General features: G+C 40.5%; 2 protein-coding genes and 1 non-coding gene across 7 annotated transcripts in view; 2 read left to right on the forward strand and 1 right to left on the reverse strand.

Moving 5' to 3' along the window:
• Positions 1–12,939, reverse strand: part of Trove2 (TROVE domain family member 2) — a 25,447-nt gene extending 12,508 nt beyond the window's left edge. The window contains exons 1-5 of the mRNA XM_005348465.3: positions 12,793–12,939; positions 4,241–4,841; positions 1,584–1,804; positions 492–638; positions 130–267 (exon numbers count right to left, since the gene is read on the reverse strand). Of these exons, the coding sequence (XP_005348522.1) occupies positions 130–267; positions 492–638; positions 1,584–1,804; positions 4,241–4,820 (1,086 nt within the window). The 5' untranslated portion in view covers positions 4,821–4,841; positions 12,793–12,939. The remainder of the gene's footprint in view (positions 1–129; positions 268–491; positions 639–1,583; positions 1,805–4,240; positions 4,842–12,792) is intronic.
• A 185-nt stretch (positions 12,940–13,124) lies between these two features.
• The window catches only part of Uchl5 (ubiquitin C-terminal hydrolase L5), a 43,125-nt gene continuing 33,981 nt past the window's right edge, over positions 13,125–22,268 (forward strand). Inside the window, exons 1-3 of one of the 5 annotated variants that reach the window (XR_258288.3) lie at positions 13,125–13,369; positions 20,229–20,292; positions 21,922–22,027. Coding sequence is in view for 3 of the 5 variants with exons in the window: in XM_005348466.2 (XP_005348523.1) it covers positions 13,294–13,369; positions 20,229–20,292; positions 21,922–22,027 (246 nt within the window). In the remaining 2 variants the exon portion in view is untranslated. The remainder of the gene's footprint in view (positions 13,370–20,228; positions 20,293–21,921; positions 22,028–22,268) is intronic. The other 4 variants (XR_001228948.2, XM_005348466.2, XM_005348467.3 and 1 more) reach the window with 4 other exon arrangements.
• Positions 14,795–14,926, forward strand: LOC113456225. The gene has a single exon (XR_003377082.1). It is a non-coding gene; the product is annotated as a small nucleolar RNA U109 (small nucleolar RNA).

Below are 22,268 nucleotides of genomic sequence, written 5' to 3' on the forward strand. Positions count from 1 at the left end.
TGTAGACCAGGCTGGTCTCGAACTCCCAGAGATCCGCCTGCCTCTGCCTCCCGAGTGCTGGGATTAAAGGTGTGTGTCACCACCGCCCGGCCCACGAGTATTTTTTAAATAAACAAAATAAGCTATTACCTTAAATGTTTTATAAAAAGCAGCATCCAATGCTTGCAAAATTTCTTTATCTGGGGTCCACTTCAGTTTTCCTCTGAGCCCATGGCCTGTTCTGTAGGTTTCTAATGCAATTAAAACATGAAATGGATGTATACAAGCCTAGAAACAGGACAAACAGAAGGTAGTTGCCAACTTCAAGTTAAAATAACAAATATAAGTCTTCAGAGTTTTATATTACTATAGGTAATAAAGACACTTACTAAAAAAAGAACAAATATTAAACTTAGATTTGAGAATTAAATGCAACTTGTCATGAGAGAAGTCTTAGTTCACTTGCGAGCCAACTTCTTTAGCTAACCAAGTCATGGGCCGGCCACACATACCTTTTTGAACAGGTTTTCATTGCACAGTTTCTCACATACTAAAGATACTTCAGAATTTCCTGGTTCAAGCACTGAATTAGCAGTCATCTTTCCCAGATCCCTCAGGAGTGCAGTAAGGGGCATTTCTTGTAACAAAGCCTTCCATACCTACAGGGGGAAAACGGAACGACAGAGGGTGAATGGTATAGCTAGAAATGTAAAAAGTTAACAGGAAATGAGTCGGTATAACATAGCTAAATCAACCATATTAACAACATATTCTGTCAAGTTTTTACTTGGGGTTTAAAGAATGCAAATAAAGTGACCAAAGGCTTATCAAGTAAGAACTTGAAGGTTTTGTGGAGAAAATATAGGGCTTTTTAAATTTTCAAGGTAGTCTTTTTTTTTGGTAGTATAATAATGTCGGTATTATCCTAATATTCAATTTTTTTTCCTTTTTTTGTTTTTTTGAGACAGGGTTTTTCTGTGTATCAGCTTTGGCTGTCCTGAAATTTGTTTCATAGACCAGCAGGCCTCAAACTCAGACATCTACCTACTTCTGCCTCCAAGTGCTGAGATTAAATGTGGCCCAGCTACATTGAATATTTTTAATAGGTATTACTTTAAAGATATGTTTGGGTTCTCTCTCTGTATGAGAGTGTGTGTGTGTGTGTGTGTGTGTGTGTGTGTGTGTGTGAGAGAGAGAGAGAGAGAGAGAGAGAGAGAAAGAGAGAGACAAAGACAGAGAGAGACAAGAGAGAGACAGAGAGAAAATATGAATGAATGAATGTGTGTGTGTGTGTGTGTGAGTGAAAAACCCTGATGTTGATGCTGGGAATCTTCCTTACTAGCTTCTAACTTTTCCTTTTGAGGCAGGGTCTCTCAGTCAAACCCAGATCTCCTTGATGTGAGGTCTGGTTGGTCTTGCTAGTTATCTTGCTCTGAGATTCCATCTGTGTTCCTACTGGCATATCAACACTGGCTGGTCCTCCTGCGTGTTCATCAAGTGCTCTAAACACTGAGTCACCTAACCCCTTCTCTTGTTCTGGAGTGCTGGGGATTGAACCCCGGGTCTGGAACCTGAGGTTTCTCTTTTCAAAGGAACTAACTCACCTCTTTAGACTTCAAGTGGTTTGTGAGCAGATGTTCCCTAACTAACTGGTGCTCTTCGATTAGATGAATGACCTCCAGCTCGTCTTTCGTACGCTTCACTTTCTCCACAGCCTCCAGATATTTTAACAGTTTTTCAGTCTCCACAGAAAGTGCCTTTTCTTTATACAGTTCGTGAACTTCTTTCCAGCCCTTTGTGATATATTTGGTCACAACAGCAAGTCCTTTAACAAGATAAGGAATTGGAAAGGGAAGGAGGATTAGTGAAAACAGAAAGGCGTGATCAGCTTAACTAGAAGACAGGAGCTGACTCCCTTAAAGTGGGATGTTATGTTCTGCCACATAACACATTTAAGCAAATGAAGCAAGCTTTTTAAAAATACACCTTTACTGTCTACACATGTGGTGGTGGCAGAATCTGTCTATAGCTTAAACAAACTGTACTACAGAGGTAGTTCTGAGACACTGAAATTATAAACTTTGTAATAGTCTGTATTTCATGTCCATGACCTCATTCAGAGTATAGATCTATTCCAATGATTATCATACTGATTTGTCTATGCTTCATGCCCAATATTTTAAAGAATATTGTACATTCATTCCTTTTACATTTATTTTAACAGTAAAAAGAGGTTTGGAGTGAGAAAAATCTATGCCTACAGTTTGCTTCTTGTAATATCTTTTGCTGAAAACACCTTTTGCATTTGAAAAGACTGAACTTTGGTCAGACCATGAAACTGTTTTAATACACCTTGAGATCACCTAAAGCTATGTATTTAGCCTTCTAGTATACTGTATACTGGTTTAAGTTCAACCTGCCTTCAGAAAACAATGTAACCAGCCTTACTACGCCTTGGATTTCCCATGTAATGAAATCTTTTATATCCTAAGCAAATCTTCAAGTATGTACTCTTCCATGCCTCTGAACCAGACTAATGTATTTATGTGTATGTGTGGTGGTGGTAATTATATAGGTTAAAAGCAACTTAAAATAACAAGTATCTCAGAAATGTTGGAAGCAACATATGGATACAGGTTGATAAGTAACATCAGTGCTGGTTTTAAGAGCTATTTTGATGAGTGTGGTTCAGTAAAGGAACTTCTTCCCTTGTAAACTGTGTTTTCCAGCAAAGTATTCCTCATGCCTTTTCCAGACCAGTTTTCTGTGCTGTTCTACAAATACAGAGCAAATCCCTTTGTCAGGACAGGCAATAGTAACAGATTAGAGACAAGCTACAGTCAGACAACACATAGGCCACAGACCACAGAGAAGTGGAGAATTCAAATTTGGTCTCATTATTGGTCTAAACTACTCCAATAGGGAATATCTTTGTTTTTATTCCTTAATGCACATATCTGATAAACTGTGATCTTTCTACCTCTTAATCTCCAAATCTATAATGGGTAGAGATTAATAAATTCAGGTAAAACACAGAAACAGGTCATAGTGACCTAAAAACTATAGCCAGAGAGCCATGGTAAAAAACGTGGCCAGACAGCATCAGCTGATACACACTGGTTTAGTGCTTCCAAAAACAAAAACAAAAAACCCCACAAGAAATCCCCAAACAAACCAAAAACCAAAAACCAACCAACCAAACAACAACAAAACCTTTCCAAAAGCCTTGAGCCAGGCCTCTTGCATAGGCCTCTAATTCTAGCTTCTGAGAGGTCGAGGCAGGAGGATCGTAAGTTCAAGCCTAGCCTGGGCAATTTAGTGAGACCTTGCTTCAAAATAAAAACTTTGGAGTGTGGGAAATACAGCTCAGTGATAGAGTTACATACCTCATATGTGTATCGCTTACGTCTAATCTTGGAAGATCAAGATGAATAAATGAGCAATAAAGAATAATAAAAGGGTTGAGAATACAGTTCAGTGCTTCATGGAGTACTTGCCGACCATGTGTGAGGCTTCGGGTTCAACCCTAGCACCATGGTCAGCGCATCTGGAGGCCGGTGAGAATAAAGATTTTTATATCAAGTCTTCTGACTTTTTAATATACTGACAAAACTTATTTTTCTTAAAATATTTTTATAGGCTAAATAAAACATATCTCTAAGTAAAACTGAAACAGCCTATGTGCTATTTTTGAACTCTAATTTAGATAATTTGATCAAAAGTTAGTATTAGGGGCTGGAGAGATGGCTCAGTGGTTAAGAGCATTGCCTGTTCTTCCAAAGATCCTGAGTTCAATTCCCAGCAACCACATGGTGGCTCACCAACCATCTGTAATGAGATCTGGTGCCCTCTTCTGGCCTGCAGCATACATGCAGGGAAAATTGTATACATAATAAATAAATAAATAAATAAATATAAAAAAAAGTTAGTATTAACATGCAGGAATTTCTATAGTATTGTAACTTGCTATCTTACAGATTTAAGACAAAGCTGCTTAAATGCTTCACCTAGAAGCATCTTCTATGTTGTTTTTCCAAAAAAAAATAAAAATTCCTTAAACCTAAATATTAAAAACTTAAAAGTATAAAATCAGCATGTTCAAACTTTGATTTGGCAGGTCCTTTGTTTCAAACTGATTTTAAATATGTCTGGATTAATTAAACATGTTTTGTGAATGAAAGCTAATTCTAGAAAATGAATGAAATTTTGCTACTTAACAACCCACTTATGTCTCCTACCCATTAGGGAATCTTCTGCTTACCTTCGCTGGAAGGTTTAAGATGAGACAGTCTCAGTAGATCTTTGTGAGACCAGCCATTCCTTTGCTTATACTTTGTAACTGCCAGAGCAATGGCCATGCCACCTTTTTCATTGTACCAGTCTGCAACGGCCTTCCGGAGAGCACGCCCCCACATTCCACACTTCATGCTTTCCTTCAGATCTTTCTTAAACTGGATAAAAGTGAAGAGATGGGTTGGAATGCGACAAACTTCGGGGACAGCTTTAAAGGCTGCCTGTTTGGTCTTTGTGTCAGAACACTGGGAACAAATGGCAAGTGCAAACAGCAAGGGCTCTTGTTTTGCAGTCCTGCCTTCCTGACTAAACGACCTGATTTCCTGTATCACTTCACCTCCTCTGCCATCTTCAATCAATCTTACTAAAGCTTCGGCATTTTCGAGACCCAGCTTCTGTTCTTTGATATAGTAGGTACCACCTTCAGAACCAAAACACAAGAAGCGGTGCAGCCGGTTCATGTCTGTGACCTGCCATATGCATTCGCCCTCCGAGTTGGCCACTTGACTGTCACTCAGTGGCTGCAACTGGTTTGCAGATGCTTCCATCTTCCTTGTCCTTTGGAAAACCTATCAAAAAGACAAAGTGCAATTACAGTTAAATGGATTCAATACATCTTATAAAGGCAAACAATAGTAAATCTCTGCTTATTGAAATGTTTTGAGCTTTTTAAAATTTCAAAATATCTTTTGAACTCAGTAAGTTTTTCTCAGTAAAACATTACTAAAAATGTCATGAAAAATTAGAAAAGGCAGAAATATAAAAAAAAACACTCAAAATCATGTGACCATCCAACAGTGACTTAGAGTAAGACCTTGCTTATGATTTAAAACTTTTATTATCTACTCATATTTTTATAACCTAGAGAAATCCCAATTTTTCAACAATAGCAGCAAGTAGTATAACGATCACAAATAACTAATTTTAAGATACAATATATTATGTCTAATTAATTATACAATATATAATACATTATTACACATGAATTATACCACTTATTAATCAAGTAGGTCAGCGTGAGAGCTAAGGTTCAGATAAGGACAAAAAGGGAGCAACTATAGACATCAGCTCCTTAAAGAAAAAAAAAATCATCTCCCTAAAGAACTGTGTATTTCTGGTCTCCATTCTAACATCTGCTTTCACAGGAGACCACAGGGAAGAGGAGTCCAGGGAAATAATGTCTGGCAATGTCCAATGCTTGGAGATCATCATCTAAATAAGATAATGATGGGAATGGCTATTGCGGTGGCTGGAAAAGAGAAAGGCCAGCCAATCCAAGTGCAGCAGAGTGACAGAAGGAGGCTGAGCCAGTGAGAACAGGAGATGCAGTAGGAAGCGAATCCATAGATCTACTCCCCCCCCCTCCCTTGGGTTTCTCTGTGTAGCTTTGTTTGGAGCCTGCCCTGCAACTCACTTTGTAGACCAGGCTAGCCTCGAACTCAGAGATCCGCCTGCCTCTGCCTCCTTAGTGCTGGGATTAAAGACGTGCACCACAATAGCCTGGCTCAGATCTGCTCTCTTTACAGAAGCACAATTTTGAGCTATAAAGGAAGGTAGGAAAAAAAACTGCAACCTAGAAGAAAACTTTCTTGCTGTCTTCCGGAGTGTGCTACTGAGGGTGGTATTGCGTCAACCTGGAGAATGGGTGACAACGGAGAGAGGATAACTGAGCAAGCGAGACTCCTAAAAGAACAGGACAGAAAAGGTTACCGAGTTTGAAATTGGTCCGGGGTGACAAAGAGAGACACTGCCTTCTCTGAGGGCGAAAGATGTGCTAAGAAAGAGAGCTGAATGAGATGAGAAATGAAGAAACTCCCATCTGGCGGAACATGCAGTGTTTCCCATGGTAGGTGGGGAAGCTAGGTAGCCTGGGGACCTGGGGTATCACACAGCAAACAATGGTGTGGGATACATGCAAGAGGGGATGGGAGAGTCTTACATTCTGAATGGGACAGAGGGCACAGTGATTATAATTTACACAGGAAATATCAGAGTCAAGATTTCAAATTAAAGCCGGGCGATGGTGGCGCACGCCTTTAATCCCAGCACTCGGGAGGCAGAGGCAGGTGGATCTCTGTGAATTCGAGACCAGCCTGGTCTACAAGAGTTCCAGGACAGGCTCAAAAGCCACAGAGAAACCCTGTCTCGAAAAACAAAACAAAACAAAACAAAACAACAAAAAAAAAAGATTTCAAATTAAACCTCAAAGCTGCTTATGTTAGGGTAGGTGTAGGGTAGGGCTCATATAGTTGCAGAGAAAGTGACCACATCAGGAATTAGAAAGGGCTTTAGAGTTATAGAGGACAGGCTGAAATTCCTGGCACTCATGCCCTGGCACTGAACCTTGCATGGGCAGCTGTATATGGCAGTTTTGTTGAATTTGTCCATATTGGCTTTCATGGTTTAATTTGATGAGGACGACTGGCTAGATCTCAGATCTCATTATAGTTGGTTGTGAGCTACCATGTGGTTGTTGGGAATTGAACTCAAGACCTTTGGAAGAGCAGGCAGGGCTCTTAAGTGCTGAGCCATCTCTCCAGCCTGCTTAATGCCTTTATTACTATCTTATCCCCTAGTTTGCCAAAATCTTAAAAGGCAGGGGAACATTTCCAGCGGCTTGCAACTTCAAAGAGTGTAGGCCCATATTTCTTTATGGTGTGGCAGCCAGGCTCTGAAGCCAAAGGCCCACCTGAGGTGGTCAAGTAGACCTGAAGACAGCCTGTCACTGCCCTCAACAATAGCCAGGACGTGCCACTCCATCTCTTTTGTTATAAATGTAGATCGCCTGGGGAGAGGTGTTTGCTGAAGCTGATGACTTAATTGCAGGTGCTGTCCCTAGCCACATTCCCAGAAAGAGAATATTAATGAGGTATCCACCTTGGTTGAGCAGTTGGGGGTGGAGATTAAGAGATGTTTTGAGATAATAAATGCGGGTAGACCTTCAGGATGGAGAGAAGCCCGAGATGCCCTTCTGTGATGACCCTGTAAGCTGTGTCTGGTTATTCCTTGCTCCTCCGTATCAGTCCAGTTAGGGAAAATAGTTTTCTATGCCCCCCCCCCACCCCCAACAAAAGGGAAACCCTTATCAGTTGATCTTTACAATGCATTTATCATTACTAGACTCTTCTTGGCTTTCACAGAAATATGGTGATGGTGCTCCAGCCCGTCTATCCCAGCATATTCACATGTGTTAGTGGAGTAACACTGACATGACGTTTAACATTATGTTATTTTACTATTTCTGTTTTCCTCTCCCAAGGTTCAAATGGTGATTTAAAGATCTGAGCCCAAATTTCAAAACATATCTTTCTCGTTCTTTTCATTCTATTACTCATCCCAAGCATATCTATCTATACATTACTGGCTCCTAGGAGAGCAAGGACTGGATTTTACGTTAAAAAAATTTCTTCTAGGGGCCGGGCGGTGGTGGCGCACGCCTTTAATCCCAGCACTCGGGAGGCAGAGGCAGGCGGATCTCTGTGAGTTCGAGGCCAGCCTGGTCTACAGAGCTAGTGCCAGGACAGGCTCCAAAGCCACAGAGAAACCCTGTCTCAAAGAACCAAAAAAAAAAAAAAAAAAAAAAAAAAAAAAAAAAAAAGAAATCTAAATAGCATCAAAATTGATTTTGTGAATTATTTGCTTAATGGAAATAATGCAAAATAGATTTTCTTTTCTGTAATTCACTTCTTTTGAAAAGGCTTTAACATTTATGATGAAAAATTTACTATAATTCTCTATGATAATATGTATATATTTGTTTGGTTTTGTTTTTCCAGACAGGGTTTCTCTGTGTAGCCCTGGCTGGTCTGGAACTCACACACCAGACCTGACCTGTCTTGAACTCAAGATCTGCCTGCCTCTGCCTCCTGATTGCTGGGATTAAAGGTGTACACCACCACTGCCTAGTTATAAATGCATTATATGTAGGAAATATAATCAAGAAGAAAGGTACAGCAGTAGGAACTGGGCAAAAATGTCAAGTTAAACCAGTATTTCTCTGTTAAGTCTCCCGTGGTCTTGCGGACCAGGCTGACCTCGCACATGCAATCCTCTTTGGCTTCTAGTGTACTGCGATTACTGGTGTTTGTCACCAAACTTACTTCAATGACTTTAAATGTAAATACAATTTATGAGAGGGAGTTATCTCATTCTGAAGTCTGCACTGGTCTTCAACAGACTAGACCAAACCAAAACATAGTGATTACATCATGAATATGTGCTAAATGCTATAGAATCAAACCGAAAAGTTAAGGGACTAGATCCTCCAAAAGACCTCCTAGAATACAGGAACTGCTAATCAATAAGTAAGTCCCTCCTAATTTAATTCTTATAAAATAGTAACTGATCCTAACCAGGCAGTTTTCTATTATTATTTTCTCTTCACCTTAAAAGATCCCTGCTTTGTCAACGTACAATGAGACTACTCTATTTTATAGAATAAGGTATTGACCAATTCTAGAATTGTACTTAAAAGACAAGTAATATATATTTGTTGTCCAAAATTTTATCTTTTGACACAAGAAGTAATTTACCAATGGGCTCTTCCCTTTGCTAGTTATATCAAAGACAGCTAAAAAGATGTGCTCCTCCAATATTGCCTCAGCACAAACTGCTTAGCTTTTCACATGGTTCTCTGACTATACTTTCCAGGGTACAACGTGAAATAGTTGTATACAGGAAATAGTTGACAGAGGAAAGAAAGGCACTGGAAGGAAGTCTATACAGACATGATAAAGGAAAGGAGTCCCCGATTCCTCTAAAGCCCCTTGCAACTCTTACTGCCAGAGTCAAGAGCCTCTACAGCTGACTGATACATTTCAAGATGCTCTTCAAAGAGCCAAACTTTGCTTGTTGAGACCTACCTTCAAACGAGCATTCAAACAGCTGATAGTCAATCCTTAAGGTCAAGATATATATCTTACTCATGTATAACTTTTGATTTTAAACTTACCAGTAACTCGATTCTCATTAATTAAACTGAAATAATGTACCTCATCAAACATTCCACAGCTTTATTTACAAGAGGAATTTCTTTGGAAGCAATTAGCAAACTGGCTTATTTTTCATTTTAAGCTTCACTTACTTAGTCTTTAGATCTAAATTATGTCTTCAGAGTAATACAAATTTAAAAGCTACAACAATTACCCATACAGTTACTATTACAAAACCCAAAAGAGTCTTTGTTAATGCCCATATTCTTTTTTTTTTGGTTTTTCGAGACAGGGTTTCTCTGTGGCTTTGGAGCCTGTCCTGGAACTAGCTCTGTAGACCAGGCTGGTCTCGAACTCACAGAGATCCGCCTGCCTCTGCCTCCCGAGTGCTGGGATTAAAGGCGTGCGCCACCACCGCCCGGCTAATGCCCATATTCTAACCTGTCTTTTTGAGTGTCTTTTTTCTTTGTGTGTGAGTGAGTGTGTGTGCAAGCTTAGTGACGTTGGATGTTGTGAAAGGAAAGAAAATTCCTAGAAAAAAGCTCTGTGGTGTGTGTGTGTTTGTGTGTGTAAACGCTGATGAACTGATCAAGACCCTGGATAGCCCAAACAATCCTGAGAAAAAAAGGACAATTTTGAAAGGTTTACCATTCAATACTTAAATATATATATTACAGAACCATAGTAATAAGATTGAAAACGATAACTTTTTTTAAAAAAAAGGTACCAACTTAAAATAATAAAAGACCTAAATATGACACATAACTATGGCCTTCTAATATTAGAAAAGGATGTTAATAACATATACTGGAGAAAAGACAGCATCTTCAGCAAATAATACTGTGAAAACTGAATATTCACATGCAGAAGAATGAAATCACTAAACAGATCAAAGACCTAAGTGTGAAACGTAAATGTGAAAAAGGGTGATGGTGGTTGGGACCGTAATTAGAAGTGGGGAGGGAGGTCAACACAGAAGGAGAGGAAGGAAGGAGGGTAAAATAACATATGGATACCTGAAAAAGTCATAAGGAATCATATTATTATCTATTTACCTAAAATTACATACAATACATGTAAGTCTGTGTATACATATATAGTTTAAATGAAATCTATCTACCTGGGCCGACAGTGCTTCTGCTAAGACCCAGAGACTATCTAACAAAACCCCCAACAATAGGTATGAGAGTCTCTTTTGAGTTGATGGTCAGGGTTGTCTAAGAGATTCCCCCCAAATGACAGGCTATTGCTGTTACCTATTGTTGCTTCCCAGAGCTGGAAGGTAAGTCCTTACTGCTGAAGATATGTATTTCAGACATGTGACCAAGAGGACCCAAACTGGATCTGTCCTGAAAGCTCCCTCCCTAAGGACTAGGTTTCATGATACCAGAAGTCACCATGCAAGCTTGCAAGAAAGGGAAGCGACTCACAGTACTACCTAGCTACAATGCTTATCTATGAACTACAATGACCAGCATGTCTTCAGACAAGACTTACACTGTCTTCTGCAATGTAAGTCAGAGAGTCCCGGCCACATCTGAGCAGAGGTCTCTGAAGAAAACTCCTTCAGGCTGCAAAGCATGGCATCTTGGAATTGCATCTTGGCATACTGGTGACTAGGTCACCTACAGTACTTCTTTACTTATGTATATATACGTACATATATAGAGCAGGATAAAAAATTTACAGAGAATTGAATGGCAGTATATTTCAAGCTATTTATATGTGTGTGTGTGTGTGTATATATATATTATCACTAAGCACTGAAACACAGATTACTTTAAAATTGGCAACGTTATATGACATGGTGATACAATGCTTCCTGATCATTTCAAAACTCCTCTGGAATGTGCCAACTGCTAGGAGTATCTTAGTAATACTGATGAAGTGACTCATCCTGAGCCCCAAGACAGTTTCCAGATACCCATAAACAAACAGTAGCTTAGTTTCTGCTTTCTTCAACTGCCAGTGTCCCCATTCTCAAACCTTAAGGCTCAGATCAGTGGTTTAGAAAGCAGCTGGGCAGTGAGGCCAGTCAACATCTGGCTACTCCGCAATCTACTCCTACATAATCAAGTGTTGTAAATCTAAGTCAACAACAAGAATAAAGGTAATTCTCCTTTGAGTAGTTCGGACCTTTTTAAACACAACAGTCTCAAGAATTTATACCAGTTGAAGTTTTATTAAATTTCTATAAATTTAGAAACATTAGCTGTTAAAAAAAATGACCACACTGAGTGTTTTACACTTGATCTTGGCTATAACGTTAACCAGTGCTGTATTGTTCTATATGTTGTTCATTCTCTTAACTTAGAATGTAAACTAGATGACACTAGTAAAATCTTGGTGTGATAACAATTCTGCTTCAAATTTGGATCATCCATACTACAATATATATTTTTTACCATTACTAATATAAAGACTCCTGAATTTTCCTTCAATCTACACATCTATTAAGTCAATACCTCTTAATCATATGTTATGTGAAAATGCTAACTTTTAGCTGGGGCTGGTGGTGCACGCCTTTAATCCCAGCACTCAGGAGGCAGAGGCTGGAGAATCTCGAATCTCTGTGAGTTCGAGGCCAGTCTGGTCTACAAGAGCTAGTTCCAGGACAGGCTCCAAAGGTAACAGCAAAACCCTGTCTCGAAAAACCAGAATGAAAAAGCTAACTTTTTAAAATTTATTTTTATTTATTCTTACTTTGAGAAATCAAGCAAATAAGCAGTTTCGTTTAAAATGGAAGCTAAGGCTAGTTTACATTTATTAAGTTAAACTACATTACAAAAACTAGGGCCCCAAGTTCAAATAAGTATACCGCACACAAAAGTAATGAAAATAAGTGTCTCAAGGGGGATTCAATAAAAAGTACTGAGGGCTGTGTCAAGATGTCACCCGATGGTAGTATTCTGAGCAGTATTTTTTCCTCTGGAAGTCAAAAGTCTTCCTTGGAACAGCAGAAATCCTGAGAAAATATACTCTTTAAAACCATCTTAACACTACGGCACTCTATATGAGTCTGATGAAAGAGAATTATTAATTGAAAGTAGCCATTTTTGCTTTAATTCATCAGAACCATCTTAAGTGAATAACGCTCATTTCTCCGTAAGGCACTGCAGCCCGACATACGAGCGTCTCATTCCTTTGGACTTCTACGGCACATCTTTTAGGATAAAAAAATAAACAAATGTTTATTATTTCTCTAAGAGAAATTCGCTTTCCGTCTTCCCACAAAGCTCCTTCTCAAACTAGTAACCGAGACAACGCCTCTGTACCAAAGGCGCAGGAGGAGGGGAAGAAAGTGAAAAGGGGCCTTGGCACGCCCTCCCGCCAGGAGCTCTGCAAGTAGCAGAGTTGTCCTGGGTTCCCCAAGACCCCACCCTCGGAGCAACCGGGCCAGGCCCGAAATGTCCCGACGGGAAACAGCTCCTGCTGCCCAGGGGGTCGGGAACACGGAGGCGACGAAGGCTTTGCCTGGCCTCTGCTGCTGGGATGCCGGTGGGACAGTGCACACCGGCCAGACTTCGAGCGCCAGGCGGGACCGCACCAAACCCGGTTCCCCATCCCACAGAGGCCTCCAGCGACCCACCTGTGCCTGGAAGTCGGTGCTCAGGACCCGCAGCGCCTAAAGGAGAAACCCTGCGCAGCGCCGGCAGGAGGAGGCGGCGGCGGCGGCCAGAAAGGGCGAGGGCAGCTCCAGGTCCAGGTCGGAGTGAGCCCCGCCCCTTCTCTAGGCCCGCCCCTCCCATCGCTCCGCCCCGGCTCCGGAGTGCCAAGGGTCCCGGATGTGCCTCCCGTAGACTCTCCGAGGCCCCGCCCCTTCTCCCGCCGGGCTGAGGTCGCTCTACGGATGCTGAGAGGCCGAGGCGGCGGAGGAGGAGTTTCGACGTCTCCCGGGCGGCTAGAGCGTCTCTTGGCGCGTCCGTCGCGCGGCAGGTTGACGGCGCCCGGAGGCTGTCGGGAAGTAGGCGGGGTGACGTGGGGTTGACGCTCGGCGGCGGGTTTGCTGAGGTCCGCGGCCGGTGGCGGACTGGTGCTTGGGGGCTTCGGAGAGCGCGCGGTGGAAGTGGGGCGGCGTGTGGCCGGGGCCATGACGAGCAATGCCGGGGAGTGGTGTCTCATGGAAAGCGACCCCGGGGTCTTCACCGAGCTCATTAAAGGATTCGGTGAGCACCAAGGGGACCGTCCTGGGCCGGGGGTTCCGGGAGGAGGCCCACGGTGGGCCAGGTGGTCACCTGCCGCCCCCTCCCCCGACGCCCGGCGTCGGAGAAGTGACTTGAGGGACTGGAGTCGGCGAGCGTGGAAAGTAGGGCTGCCCTAGGCAGCCGCGTCTCCGCCGTGATCTTGGGAGCCGCACCACGAGGGAGGGCGAGGATCCCCTCTGCCTTGGCCACGGCTGTCTTCTCCGGACTTGGGACTCGACTTGAATTGACTCGAGCGCTTTCCTTCCCTGTCTCCCTCCCTCATCATCTCCTGCGCGCTTACTCTTGTCCTTTCCACTGTCCCTTGCCCGCGCGCAGAGCCTCCCTGTCCCCGGTGGGGGTCAGGTGCATCGCTCGGCCGTCGGGGTGCGGAGCCGCCGCTCTAGGGCGTGCGTTTTCCAGGGTGGTGTCTGAGGCCCCAGCCGCCCAGGAACTCGAGATGCTAGTTTCTCGAAACAGAACTGTCACCTTTCGCGTGTGGGCACTTCTTCCGGACCTCCACGGATGCCGACTCCGCGGCCCTGCACGCCGCGTCCCCGGTTCTTTTGCTCCATCCTTTTTGGCTTCCGGTGAAGTGAGTTTTCTCGAGGTAGTGCTTTCTCGCCTAGAGGCCACATGCTTACCTCTGAATTTCTTTCCGACTCTATTTCCTTCCGTACTAGTCAACCAATAGGACATTTTATCCTTACTTCCCTTATGTTCCCAGCCTCTTTGGGCTCCCCTCCCCATTTTAATTTTTTTCTCAAGTATTGTTTTTAACTTTGTTGTTAAAATTTGTATCGGAGATAGAGCAAACATTAATGTAGATCTTGTCTGTTGTACATGACTGAATAACTGGATATGTGGATTACCTAGCATATGTTCAACTGTACCTCCGGCATACAGTTAAGGATTGGGAAATTTTAATGAGAATAATTGCTGCTGGGAAGAACTGATAACTAAAACTATATTAGGTGTTCTTACATTGAGAGTATACAGAAAGCATATAGATCATGGAAGAGTCAAGCAAAAGTAAGGTTAATCTGAATGTAGTTTAAGGAACAGCTAGTCAAGTCACTAAAACTATGGTGTAATGAATGGGCGGGAAGAGTATAGATCTTGGGTGAAAAGGTAAAATCATGCCATATTATATATCATATTGTATACATTGGGTTTCCCTGTAGTCACTAGGGACTTAACTTCAAAAAAAATTTGAGTGAAGGTCAAAAATATTGAAATAAAATTAGTTTGTGATTAAGATGGGTTATGCCTACAGTATTCAGAGTTATGAAAGAATGAGATGAGAGAACCTTCTTGAAAATGGTAAGTTTGTGGGTGATTGGCTTGACATGAAGTCATAGTCTACAGAGGAAGTAGAGTTGGTATTTGCGTAATTATTTCAGTTTCAAGTTGCATGTGGAAATACCTTCTCCTCATTCTCTGGAGCAGGAATACACCCAGAACATGCTACATTAAAAAAGGAGTTCTTAGGGCTGCCAGCCTTAAGTAGAGGTTGAGCAGTAGTATATTTGTCCTACACAAACAAAAAAATAATTAACAGGACTGCTGGTTTACTGAATGGAGGAAAGAAGAGAGAAAGTGACTCCAGTTTTAGCCTGAGTTGCTAATAAAGTGCAGTTAGAATAGGCTTGATAGGAACGAAAACTTGGTCCGTTTTGATCCTTTATTGAATTTGAACTGTTTGTTGGTTTATTGTTAAATTTTACCCTCAGAATCTTTTCGAGATAGGGTTTCTCTGTTTAAGAGCCCTAGCTCTCCTGGAACTAGCTCTGTAGACCATGCTGGCCTCGAACTCACAGAGATCCACTTGCTTCTGTCTCCCGAGTGCTAGGTTTAAAGGCAAGCACCACCACTTCTTGGCTACCTTCTGAATCTTAACTTCCTTTAAAAAAGTTCACTTTAGATAGTGGCCCAAGTAAGTTTATTTTTTAATTAAAGCATGCAGTTTAGGGGTGGTGATAAAACAAGTAACCAAAAAACGGCTTGCTGCCCAAGCCAGATCACTTGAGTTCCTTCCCCAGAAACGATAGAAGGCACTCACCCCTCCCAAAGTTGTCCTCAGAATTCCACACACTCATTGTGGCATAGGCACATTAGTACTCTCTCACACACATACGCGATAACAAGAAAGTAATATAGTCCACAGCCAGTTTCACGTATATGGAAACCTTGGCATTTGAAAATAATTTAGGTAAAGTTAGACATTTGAGTAATAATGTGGAATGTGTTTGTACATATTAAAAATAAAGCAATAGTTTATTAATGGATTGACTGCTAATGTAGAAGAACTTTGCAAAAAGTTAAATGAAGGTAGTTTATATCATCAAATGCTTCAAAGGAAGAAAAACCAGCTTTATTCCAATTATTTCCATCTTTTTCCTGCCCAGCTCTTGTATTTACAGTAGGGTTTGGAAGTTAATTCTTTTGAAAGTGAAACGCCTGTTTGTATTATGAATACTACTACTACAGGTTTCCTTGAAATGAACTCACTAACACTGACTAGACTAGTATCTACTCTGTACATACTTTTAGCTCACTGTTTTGATCCAGGTGTAGCAAGGTACTGAGGTCTTTATCTGGAGTGGTTTCCTCATCTGTATCTACTGACCCATGCCTTAATACAGATGTGAATTACTTGGGTCCAATGTGATGTTTCCTTGAGATTAGGTCTTCTGTGATCACATTGAAAGTATATTTTACTTTATTCTGAGGAAAGAGACAAGTTAATACTTGGCTTTCATACAAGAAATGTAGTTTGGGGAGGTTCATAAGCATTGCTTATATTTATTGGGATCCCCCAAACAGGACTGATTATTTAAAGGGTATCTATCAGTCTCTGATTTAGGGCTCTTACTTAAGTTCAGATGGTATAGTCCTTTTTTTTTTTTAAAGGTTGCTTATTCATATCACCAGTCATGTGGCATACATGTATACATATATGTATACAATGATCATATATACCATAGGTTAACAGAATGGGGTTGAGGAAAACTTACCAGAGTGCTTTTTGTGGGGTGTACGGAAGCTGGAGTCATCTCTACTGCTTTTGGTAGACTTAGTGATGTTAAGAAAATGAAAAATTGTTTTGAAGCCATCTGTTGGAAGATAGCAGTTGTTTAAGGGAATAGCAGCATTTTGGGAGAATACCATCAAATTAGTTTTTATAGAGAAGGGAAAATTATTGTTCTCTTTGGTTTGGAGAATCCTGATAGCCATACTCTTGGTTTGTAATACATGAGTTTATTAAGTATGTAGCAATTTAAAGTAAGAAAATACGGAGCAAAAGATGGAAAGATAGAGCATCAAGTCGGGACCGTAGAGATGGTGCGGTGATTAAGAACACATTTGCTTATAACTGCTTGTAACTCCAGCTCCAGGGGATCCTTCCCCCTTGGGAACCTGAACTCACGCATGTGCAGACATACAATTAAACAATTAAAAAATAAACACTTAGGAAAAAAGCATCATTCTAGGCTGTAGAGTTAGGTTGACTGAAAAGTTCTGAGCACCAATTGCATTTCAGAGGACCTGTATTTGATTCCTAGCACCCACATGGCACCTCATGAAACTGTAGCTCCTGTTCCAGGAGATTTGACCTGTAAGTACATAAATACATGTGCACATAAATACATGCAGGCAAAACACATAAAATAATAAATCCTAAAAAATCCGAAACCAAAACATCCTCAGGTCTGAAAACACTGAGCAGAAATCCACTGGGGAAGTCCCTTTGAGGTAGCTGATTGGGCAGAGCAGATTGTCCCCTCCAGTGAGGCTTCGGGGAAAGAACAAATCACAGCTTTCACAACATCCAGCAGAGACTAATGGGGGAAGTTGAGGCCAATTTAATGACTTTGCTAAGTACCTGTAATTTACGATTGTTTGTTTACTTTTGACTTGTTATATATTTAATAAAATCTCTCATTTAAAACCAAAAGTATGACTACCGTAAATCATTTTTTCTTGGCCAGGTATGGGAGACTTATGCTGGAGAATCACAAATTCAAGGTCAACATAAGTTGATTAGTGAAAATCTAGGGGGGTGGGGAGAAAAATGAGAATATTTTTGAAATTAGATTTGATGTTTTGTCAGATTGTTGTGGCCCACGCCTTAAATTCCAGCACTTGGGAGACAGAAGCAGGCAGATCTCTGTGAGTTCAAGGCCAACCTTGTGTACAGAGTTAATTCTAGGACAGCTAGGGCTGTTACACAGAGAAACCCTGTTTCAAATAAACAAACAAACAAATAGTATGTGGCCATACCACCCTGAATGTGCCTGACCTTGTAAGCTAAGCAGGGTCGGGCCTAGTTAGTACTTGGATGGGAGACGGAGTGGGAATACTGGGTGCTGTAGACTTTAATAAACAAGCAAACAAACAAATAAATAAATGGAGTTTTATGCTTCTATAAAACCACCTGTGTCAATATGTTAGTGCATAAATATTTCAAAATTTCTGTCATTTTAATATTAGAACCTCTAGAAGAGTGTTCTGGTTTGGATGACAGATTATATGATCATATGGTCTAGAATTTAGTTCAATTACTCATGGAAATGTTCTCATAGACATCTGTAGTAATGAATGATCTGTCCAACCCTGAGCTTGTAGACTGTGTCCTGTGTATCCTTCATATCTAACATATGCATTCTGCGCTGTCTTTGGTTTGTATGTCTTTATCTCTTGGATTGTAAGGCTTAATAAGTGTTGCAGTGGTTTATTAATGTCTGTTCTTGACAGGGCCTACTACTTGTACCTGGCACACCAAAAGGATTTGATAAATCCTAGTACTTCATTAACTACAAAAATTCTTCCCTCATCTTTGTGTGTGTGTGTGTGTTTAGTACACATGTGTTTTTGGAGGCTAAAGGTTTCTTCAATTTCTCTCCACTTCAGTGTTTTGAGATAGGTTCTCTCATTGAACCTAGATCTTAACTGTTAACTAGGCCAGCTGGCCAATAAGCTCCAAAAATCTGCATGTCTCTTGCCACTCTCCTGCCTCCCAAGGGTTAGGGTTATGGTAGCCTGCTGTCTTTTACTTTTTTTTTTTTTTTTTGTGGGGACTGGGAATCCAAATTAAGGCTCTTCTGCCTGTTTGCAGGGACTACACTGCTTGATTATTCTCAACTTTTTATTTAATATAGAGTAGGAGAGTTAAGTTCTTTGTGTTTGGTATTGTTTTCCTCCCTCTGTGTAACAGGAATACATTTTTTATTAAATTTTGCCTTAGACAAAACAGGTACTGGCTTTGATTTGTGCATGAGAAAAGCAAAGCTCTGATTTTTTTTTTCTTTCAAGTTTGAGCTTCAAGACAGCCAGGTGTGGTAGCTCAGATCCGTAATTCAGCACTTGAGAGAATGAAATAAGAGACATGAGGTGATAGGCATTTGAGCTTATGCTTTGGTTCTGTGCTAGGGGCTGAATAGAGGAGCTCTAACATTGAACTAGAGAACATTTAGGTTTTCTAGGAGGCCTGAAGGCTTCAGTACTCACTTGAAAATAATCAGGAGTATTAGATTTCCAGACAACTGCAAGCAAATGTTTTAATTAGTAGAATCTCTGGTGAATTTAGGCTGACAACTTAGTATCTTGAATACTCTTCTGTGAGTCATATATACTCTATAAGTATTAGAGAATCCATCTGAAATTGTTTGCACACAAGAGACATTGGTAGGCATAGTAATTTTTATGTATTGTGATACTAGCTAACATCGAGTAGCCTACAGTGTTAGGCACTGTTTTAAATACGTTTTATTTCATTTGTGCCTCACAACAGCTGTATGAGAATGAGGATATAGAGGCAAAATGGTCATGCATAGTAAATGGTTGAGTCATGATTCAAATTTAGCAGTTGGGGATGAGAGTTTACCACATGGCTACTATAGTTCTTCTAGAATAAAGTTTCTTAATTGGGGATGACACTATTAGGTAATTCTGGAGGCCTCATTACATTGCCCAGGCTGGCCTTGAACTCTTGTATTTAAATTATACTGTGTTAGCTGTCTTTGACTTTTTTTTTGTTAGCTCTGAGTACTGGGAACTTTAGATGTATTATCTCACCCAGCCAGATGATTTGTGTCCTGTATAATGTTCATCATTCTGTCTTCCTACTAGAGATTGGTGGTAAGTCATCTGTATTCTCCAGACTAGTGACAATAAAAAGGTCTCTATGGACATTATTGTATATTCCCAGGGGAGCAAAATCACTGCAGTTGGAAACTGATGGTCTAGAAGATTGTGCTTGGGTTAGGTAAAGAGTGATGTAGGAGAGTCTTTTGTAAAAAATACATACATGGAATGTATCGAAAGTAAAGATCAAAAGTCACAGTTCTTTCACACAAGAAAGTATATGATGATTTAAGAAGGGAGTTAAGGCTGAGTGTTGATGGCACACTCAGGAGTCAGAGATGGAGTGGGGCACATCTCTGTGAGTTCAAGGCCAGGCCAGCCTGGTCTACAGAATGAGTTCCAGAACAGCCTGAGCTATTACACAGAGGAACCTTGTCTCGTAAAGCCAGAGAGAGAGAGAGAGAGAGAGAGAGAGAGGGAGAGAGAGAGACAGAGAGAGAGAGAGAGACAGAGAGAGAGATAAGAAACAGAGCTGAAAATTGAGATACATTGAAGGTAGAGATCATTTAGTTGCTGCTTTCACAGTAACTCACTGGAAAGCAATTTAGGCAGCAGTGGGCACTGGCTAGGAGTGGTAGTAGCTTTACCATTTTAATTTGTCTTTGTTCTGGAATTGTCTTTCTTTTAGTTAGTGTGTTATTTATTGGTAAAGGAGAAAATAAGTTATTTGTTTTCTAAAGAAAATAATTTATTTCAGGTTGCCGAGGAGCTCAAGTAGAAGAAATATGGAGCTTAGAGCCTGAGAGTTTTGAAAAGTTAAAGTAAGTGAAGTTTTAGTTTTGTCTCTTCATTTTACTGAATTATCCTAGGCTGAGTACATTTAGTGTTTTTTCTTTTTTTTTTAATATTTATTTATTGTCTGTGTGTATGCCTGCAGGCCAGAAGAGCGCACCAGATCTCATTACAGATGGTTGTGAGCCACCATGTGGTTGCTGGGAATTGAACTCAGGACCTTTGGAAGAGCAGTCAGTGCTCTTAACCTCTGAGCCATCTCTCCAGCCCCATTTAGTGTATTTTTTTTCGTTTGGTTTTTTTTTTTTTTGGATCCTAGCAAGTGATCAAGTGATGGGTATATAGATACTTCTTGGTCAGGCCAACCTTTTTTTTTGTAGAGACTATGTAATAAGATTCTGTCTTTACAAACAAACAGAAAACATTAACTGTAGCTACAAATGGAGGACCAGATAAGTCTTCATTTTGGGAGAGTTCTTTTTTTTTTTTTTTCTGATTTTTCGAGACAGGGTTTCTCTGTAACTTTTGGTTCCTGTCCTGGAACTAGCTCTTGTAGACCAGGCTGGCCTCGAACTCACAGAGATCCGCCTGCCTCTGCCTCCCGAGTGCTGGGATTAAAGGTGTGTGCCACCACCGCCCTGCTAGGGAGAGTTCTTAGAGTCTTAGAATGGCCATAAGAAATAGACTTTTCAAGGGGAAAATAGCAGCTGGGTCTGCTGCTTCATTCTTTGTAATCTCAGTTTAGGAGGCGGAGGCAAAGGGCTGGAATGAGTTTGAGGCCAGTTTGGGCTACAGAATGAGACTTTGTTACCCAAAGCTTATAAAATAAATAAAATAGAAGTGGGGGGGGGATGCGTACTTATAGCTACAATACTGTTTTTAGTAGTAAGAAAAAGATGAATTTCTTTCTCCTGCTTTCATCTTGCCCGTAGAAAGAGCAGTGGTTGGAGATGAAATTCATTCTGGTTGTAATCAGGAAAGGTGAAGATGTATCATATGAACTGTATTTTAAAATACAGTAAAGAATGGTTTTTTGAGAAGGAAGCTGTCAAAGATAAATCTTAATGACTTCATGTTTCTTATAAGTCTATTTAGAGTGAGTAACTTCATTACATCTGAGATGGAGTAGTCATTCAGACGGTAGTTTGAGGATTATATGTATGTAAATTCAGTAATCATGCAAAAGTGTGTACAGTCAGCTGTTTTTATATAAATACTGTATAGGAACTTTATTTGTACATACTGGAGTTTGATATAAATGAATAGCTTCCAGTTTTACTGTGTTCTTTATTTTCGATTTCCCTTGTTTATGACATGTAGTTGCTCAGGCTGGCCTCAAGCTCCTGTTCCTTTTTGTCTCTACCTCCCAAGTGCTGGGTTTGTGTTAGCATACTCACTCAGTTATTTTCCTATTTTTTTAAAGTGATTTCACATAAGAATGAATCGACTCCAAATTTGAGAAAAAAACCCTATATAATCCTGTTTTAAATGATCTAGATTTTAAGCCCACATTCTAATGAATAAATGGCTGTTTTAGTTAAAAATTTTCCGTATTCGCTTAATTTAGTTAATTTGTATTCTTTGTGAAATAGCTGACTATTACTTAATATGTTGATGATGTGGTTTTGATGTTGCTAATTTAGTTTTTCATTTTGTAGGCCAGTTCATGGGCTAATTTTTCTTTTCAAGTGGCAGCCAGGAGAAGAACCTGCAGGCTCTGTGGTTCAGGACTCCAGACTTGAAACAATATTTTTTGCCAAGCAGGTATGGTCTGTAGATTGTCTGAAAAATTGCACAAGTCAAGGGACTCGGTGTATTGGCATCTAATTTAGTACTTTTCTTTTGTTGTGGGGTACCCTTGCAGGTGATTAATTGATTAAAATTTAACAAGATTGTTACATGTTAATATAAGTAACTTATGAACAAACTCAGGATGTCTACCATAATAAACACCCATTCTATAATATAGTTTTATGAGGCTCAAATAACATTTTTTTTTTTTTTT

This window comes from Microtus ochrogaster, chromosome 6 (assembly GCF_000317375.1).
Source record: "Microtus ochrogaster isolate Prairie Vole_2 chromosome 6, MicOch1.0, whole genome shotgun sequence".
Taxonomy (NCBI): Eukaryota; Metazoa; Chordata; class Mammalia; order Rodentia; family Cricetidae; genus Microtus; species Microtus ochrogaster.